This window comes from Coturnix japonica, chromosome Z (genome assembly GCF_001577835.2).
Source record: "Coturnix japonica isolate 7356 chromosome Z, Coturnix japonica 2.1, whole genome shotgun sequence".
Taxonomy (NCBI): Eukaryota; Metazoa; Chordata; class Aves; order Galliformes; family Phasianidae; genus Coturnix; species Coturnix japonica.
Window position 1 is genome coordinate 50,308,662 of NC_029547.1, and position 6,908 is coordinate 50,315,569.

General features: G+C 42.8%; 1 protein-coding gene and 1 long non-coding RNA gene across 3 annotated transcripts in view; one reads left to right on the top strand and one right to left on the bottom strand.

The window, feature by feature from the left end:
* Positions 1-5,557, bottom strand: part of LOC107306487 — a 35,109-nt gene extending 29,552 nt beyond the window's left edge. The window contains exon 1 of one of the 2 annotated variants that reach the window (XR_001552137.2): positions 5,473-5,557. This is a non-coding gene — a long non-coding RNA (uncharacterized LOC107306487). The other variant, XR_001552138.2, reaches the window with a different exon arrangement.
* Positions 2,625-3,916, top strand: CTXN3 (cortexin 3). Its single transcript, XM_015849713.2, has one exon. The coding sequence runs from the start codon at positions 2,668-2,670 to the stop codon at positions 2,959-2,961; it is 294 nt and encodes a 97-aa protein (XP_015705199.1). The 5' UTR covers positions 2,625-2,667; the 3' UTR covers positions 2,962-3,916.
* Positions 5,558-6,908: the final 1,351 nt, after the last annotated feature.

Sequence of the window (6,908 nt, forward strand, 5' to 3'; positions counted from 1 at the left end):
TAGGAAAGACCACTAAAAACATTGAGTCCAATGGCAAACCACTCACCATGTCCCTCACTGCCACAGTTCTTGAACAACCCCAGGGTTGGTGATTCCAACACCTCCATGGGCAGCCTGGACCAGTGCATCACAACTCTCTGAGAACAAATTTTTTGTCAAACTGAACCTCCCCTGGTGCAACTTCAGTCCTATTGCTACTAAATGGGAAAAGGGGCTGACCCTCACCTTACCGCAACCTCCTTTCTGGGAGCTGTAGAGTGTGATATGGTGTCCCCTAAGCCTTCTCTTCTCCAGACTGAGCAATCCCAGTTCCATCAGCCACTTCCCATAAGACCTGTTCTCCAGACCCCTCACAGCTTCATTGCCCTTCTCTGGACACACTCCAGGGCCTCAGTGTCTTTCTTATAGTGAAGACAGTAGTTGAGGTTCTGCCTCACTAGTATCAAGTGCAGTGGGTTCTCCCTATTCCTGCTGACTACACTATTTCTCATACATGGCAGGATGCTACTGGACTTCTTGGAAAGTTCTTTTCTCTCATGTCAGCCTTCAATCAATGCCACAGAGGTGGAATGGAGTTCAGGATGCTTGAGTGATTCTCCTGAAGTTTGCAGTCATTATTATACAATAAAATGCAGATTAATATTATATTGCCATTTCTGTGTGATCCCTAGACAGAGAACATTTTCAATATGAAGGAGTAACTCATGCCTGGCTCTGGGGAAGCTCTGATGACCCAGTTGGCATTGGCTGGCAGGGAGGGATATTTCAGGCTCAGGGCCTCCACTGCTCACCAGCTGCTGCAAACAGGAATAGGGATGTGGTGGATCACACTGTGTTGGCCAAAGCACCAAGGTGCTTCCAGGCCAGACTGATTATCTCTGCCTTTAAATAACACTCAATTAATGTCATTAGTTAATTACATTCTCATTTCAAGTACCTGTGTACTTGTATCACTACAGGCAGTTAAGTGCTATGTTGGTGCTTGGAAAATGGACAACAATCTCATGTTTTAGCTTGCAGTAGAATGGTCCAAACAGGGCAAAGTATGTGGTTATGCCAGGTACCATGGCATTCTGTGGAGACAAGCCACCTGCCACCCTAGACCTTGCAATCATACAGTGTAATGACTGCGCTCAGAAAATTATCTGCAGCCCAAAGCCTAGGAAATACATTCCTTTCGGCTTTGCAATTCCATCTTACCATTTTGCTGCATGTAATCTATAGCATAAGGTTTAGCATTCAGAGTGCGAAAAGCTCTTAAGTGTAAAATTTTTGGACATTCTGCCCATTCCTGTATTCAGTGAATAGCTTTTAATGGTATGAGAACAAGTATTTGGCTCTTCTCTGTATAATCAAGTGCCTACTCAGAGCCTGAAGAAAAATATTGAACTGCATGTGCTTGTTGCTGAGTCATTGATTGCATATATCTTTCTGAAGTCAAGTTTCCTTAAAAACATGGAAAGATGATGTGTGCTGAGACTTATGTGTATTCTCAGCTTGACACTTAGAACCTGCGTACCAAAATCTGGTCTTTCCTGATAGTTGCTGATTATTCATATTCTTCATTTTCTCCCAGAGTTACCTACAGCATTCAGATGACAACTAGAAAAATATTAGGAAAGCATTTCCTAGAACCATCAGATCTGTGAGAGCAAACCTGGGGTACCGCATCTTGAGACTGCAATCTGAGAGAAGAGTATAGTGTATAATGTGTGCAGTTGACAGCAATTCTTAAACAACATGGAAGTCCGTGATGTAGTATGTTTGCTGTAGAGTTTCCTGAAGCCAAATTAGAATCACAGAATCATGAAACCACAGAATCATAGAATCATTGAACCAGTTTGCACTGGAAGGATCCAAAGCCCACTCAGCACCAACCCCATGCTGTGTGCAGGGCTGTCCCCCACCAGCTCAGCTGTCCAGGGCCCCATCCAGCCTGGTCTTGAGTACCTCCAGGGATGGGGCAATGCAGCTTCTCTGGGCAGCTGTGCCAGGGCCTCACTGCTCTCTGAGTAATGAATTTCCTCCTTTCTTTTAGTTTAAATTAATTCCTCCATATCCTGTCACTAACAGATCACATATCTGAAACACGCTTTCAGAAGACCAGATGTTTAAATTTTGGATCTTCCCATCCTTTCAATTGTCAGTTGAAGTTGAATTGAATTGTATCAAGGAATACTAACTGTGCAATTCCAGTATAAATACACTTGACTTTCAAGCCCCCAATTGGAGATCTATCAGCTGCAGTCAGTCTGTCCTGCAACAGGGCATGCAGTTTGCCTCCCACTTGTTGTTTCTGTAGGTAAGCCAATTGAGACGCATGCTCCTTTATCCTTTGCAAGAAAAAAATGTTGTGCCCTAGTCTGAGTGACAAGGTAAAGCAGAGAGGTTACTGCCAGTTCAGGTTCTGGTGACATTTAGCACCAATGGCTGGACTCTGCACTGCCAACAAAGCAATGTGGGATTTCTGTGGGTCTCGTACACATAACACAGAGAGGCAAGCAAAACTGCTGTCTAGTTCTTTTCCATCTCATTTTTCTTCACTAGGAGAAAGTTGCACCGAAGTAAACAAACAAAAGGGCTATTCACATTTAATGTTGCTTCTCCTCTTGCCCCACAGATAACAAAGTGCATCCAAGTGGCTTCTACTATGGCCTCAGCAAACTAATGATGAAAAGGAGGAGACTGTGGGATTATTCGTTTCATCTTCCCTGGATGATGGACGGGGAGATATTCGCTGCCACTTTGGTGCCATCTGGGAACGTGACACCAGATTCTAGCATGACCCTAGAACAGAAAACAACCTTTGCCTTTGTGATTTTATTATTTATTTTCCTGGGAATCCTCATCGTTCGCTGCTTCCGAATTCTCCTTGACCCCTACCGGAGTATGCCAACCTCAACCTGGGCTGATGGACTTGATGGGCTGGAGAAAGGCCAGTTTGATTACGCTCTTGCTTAGAAGCTGAGAATTTTGGAGGGTTATTTAAATAACAAAGTACAATCTCTGGAATGCCTGTTTGTTTTGCTCTTGTGTTTCATTATATCAAATGTTAGGAAATACAACATGCAAGAGTGCACAAAAAAAGATTTTTTTATGTTAAATCTCAAAGCAAGTTAACTTTTTGAAAGTACATTAGTGAATCTCCTCATAGGAAAAAGAGGGGTGTTGCATTAGCAGAATGTTGCTTCAAAACACACTGGAACAATATGTAGTACATGTGAACTCTTTTAACTGAAACAAGCGTTTTCTTCATTAACAAAATGCTGTGGTGGAAAGTGTCTTATAAATGCTGTAAGAACGTGATTTTATGATCTGTATATAGCAAATAAATGAACTCTACTTTCTGTGCTCTGAAGACAAATTGCGAAGTTTTCTGTTTTGTAACTTGAATTTGAGTGCTCTAAAAATCAGGGAAAACCACCTCTGTGGTTTCCCAGGTATTCAACAAGATGCTGTTTCCTAGAATTAGTCATTGACTGTGCTACTTAATTCTACCAAATCACTGACTGCAATCTCTGTTATGAACAAAATATGTAATGATTTTGACCTATGTAATGCCTTTTATGCCAAAACTGATTTCTGCTAAGATAGGTTTTTGAATTGTTCTTACAGTAGCTTATGCAAACAAATTTTGGACTGTGTATTTTAAGTACTCACTCATTCTGCTTATTCTGTGTGGTTGGGTCACATTGCATTGTTTGTGCTTCCTAATTGGATGACTGAAACATCAGCAGGAAGAATCAATGAAAATCCACCCCCCTTCACTCAAAAAGTACCTTTGAAAGTGTTTGTACAATAGCAAAGCATTCCTAGAGGTCACTGTAAATAAAAACATGTGTACACGATTGATCTGGGAAATAGATGTTTAGAAGATGGCATGAGATTTAGTGGAACGGCTTACAGTCCATGTGGATGTTTGCAAGCTCTCTTCAACAGTACTGAAATACTACAGTGGTAGCAACACCTGATGTACTGCCAGAAGGGAAAGGCCACGCTCCCAAAACACACAAATGTTGTGAAAACATCCCTGGTGCTGCCCAGCTTGTGAAAAATTCGTTTCAGTGGGGACAGGAAGCAGCATGCTGCCTGTTTTAAGACAGAACCTTAGATATAACTGTATTACAGTGACTGCAACTGTGACAAGCAGTTGGGAAGTTCTCCCTTTGTGCTTTGGCATGCAGCCTGTAGGCATAGCCAGCCTGTAGCTGGTACAGCTGGGGCTGTGCTGACTCATTTGCACTGAGGCCCTGTCTCTAGCTGTTGCACTTGGAACTATTTATTTCCCTTTGCTTCTCATCCTGTCTGTCAGCTAAAGGTTGCAGCTATTTGTGGCAGGGATAAGTGGGATGGGAGGTGGCTCTGCACAGTGGCTATCACAGTTCACGGGAGGGCAGCAAGAGCTCAGCTCCGTGATGATTTCAAAGAATGAGGAGGGATTGCAATCTGTGGCTGCTGACACACAAGCACAGCTTTGCCCATCTCTGTCACAGAGGCAGCAGCCTATGATACGGCTGTGCAGAAGGGGACAGTGATGCAGCCACACTCTCCAGAAGCCACAGGGTGCTGGCTCTCACTGTTTCTCCACCAGGACCAGGGCACCTAGGTCAGAGCTAATGCAAACTTGCAGACTGTTAACTAAAGGCAGTGACAGGGAGGCATACAAAAAATGTTCCTGTTGTTGTGCCAGTACCCCCTAAAGCAATGTGTTGTCAATATGTATGAAGCTGCAATAACAGCTCCCTGTGACCTGGGATTTCTCTCCTCTATCAGGTTCTTCTTTTATTTTTATTATTATTATTATTTATTTTTGAAGGCACAATAAATTTGAATTAACTTTAAAAGAAAAAAGACTTTTCCTAATCATTACATGCATACTAATCATACGCTGTTGTGGTTTAACTCAACTACAGCTCAGCACCACACAGACGTTCACTCCCTGCTTCTGTCAGGGAGTGAGGGAGAGAATGGGAAAAATAATGTAAAAACTGTGGGTTGATATAGAAACTGTTTACTATCACAAAAGAGGAAGAGAGAAAAAAAATAGTAATGATAAAAATAATAATATATATTTATATGTATTTAAAAAGCACAACACAACTGCTCACCATGCACCGATTGATACCCAGCCAGTTCCCCCCACACAGTGGCCGCCCCCCACATCCAGCTTCCCTCTGAGTTACAGCTTTTCCACAGGACTCCATGTGGCATGGAACAGGAACATCCCTGTGGCCGTTTGGGCCAGCTGTCCCACTTCTGTCCCCTCTCATTTCCCCGTGCCCCCTCAGCCCCTCTCTGCAGACCATACCAGGAACTGGAACGGCCTTGGCTCCATGCAGCTCTGCTTAGCGACAGCTGAAAGGAACGTTGCTGCACTGTCATCACCATCTTACTCCCAAAGCCAAAACACTGCTATGTACCAGACTTGATGAAGAAAACCAACTCTGCCCCCACTGAAGCCAGGACACACACCTGGAGAGGGTGGTGAGGTCTCCGACAAAAGGAATGTAGCCCCATGTTGAAGTGAGGCAATTTGACTCTTGTGTGGAACTTGGAAGCTGTTAGCTGAGGACTATTTTTGGAACTCAGCTTGCCAGCATCTGTGGTATGCTTGGAAGCATTCCAGGGAGATATTTTTGTAAATCACAGGCATAAGTCAGTCTGTTAAAGGGAATTTAATACTACTGGGCAGTCACATCAAGTCAGACTGTGGATGTCGCTAAATTCACTGCAGCAGAGAAAGGAAATTCACACCAGTCCCCTCACCACAGCAGGGAATTTTTCCTTAGCGCTCTCAAAGTCTAGCAGAAGTTTTCTGAAGACATGCTGGCACTTCAGTTTCGTGATTGCTCACTTTTCCTTTCCCTGGAGAAACTGGACCAGACTTTGAATGGAAATATGAGTACTACTCCTCTCGATGAGGCTGTATCTGGCACATTGCTGGGCCTCATAAGAATACAAGTTCACTGTGGAATGATCTGAAATATTAATGAGACTGGAAAGAGAGGATCTGCGTGCTAATGCAGCTGTGCTCAGGCAGTTCTGCAGCTCTGCATCACTCTGCTATAGAATCTTGTTTGTTACACTGGTTTTCATAGGAAATCCTATGCAATTTCTAAAAACTTTTTTCAGTATGAATATTTCCTGATGTCACTCAAGCAAATATAATTGTGTTTTGTAAATTTTTTATGAATACCACATTCATATCAGCTTGTTCAACAAATTATCCAGCTGTAATCACTTTAAACTGAAGGACTGCTGCAGAGAAAGACAGCCAAATAAGGGCAGAAATAAGACTTTATTGGTAGACACCAGGTTTTACTCCAACCAAGACTGTAAGATTTTTATGCCTCAATCATGAGGCATAAAGCAATTTGCTGGCTCAGACGGGGAGCTGAGATGGAAGTCTGTCCTGAGCAATGTGTAGAGGATATGTGTGTGAAAACAGCACTGGCACTGTTTCTCTCCTGCCGTTGGAGGTTTGGGTGAAACTGGTGTGGATGTGAGCTTGCTGAAATTAAATACTGAAAGCCACATCCCTCTGTACTCTGTAAGAGCTGTGCAGAGGTTACCGCTGTGAACTTATGTGCTGCATCCACACAAAAACGTCTGATACTCTAGACCCCAAGAAAAGGAAAGAAGCCAAAAATCTTTAATTTATGGCATGACAGGTTCTGTGGCCATGATCAGAAATGTTTCCAATACAAAACATCGTGTTTTCCTACATCCTAGTTTATTGAAATATATTTAGTATGTAAGTAGCTTCAAATGTCTATTCACACTGTTCCGTCTTGCATGAAAACGAAGCTATTCCGTTCCTGCAATTTATATTCTATTTTCACTGCTTCTGTAGTGCTACAGAATTTCAGAACTATCTTATGCAGCAACATTTTGGAGAGTTTATTTAC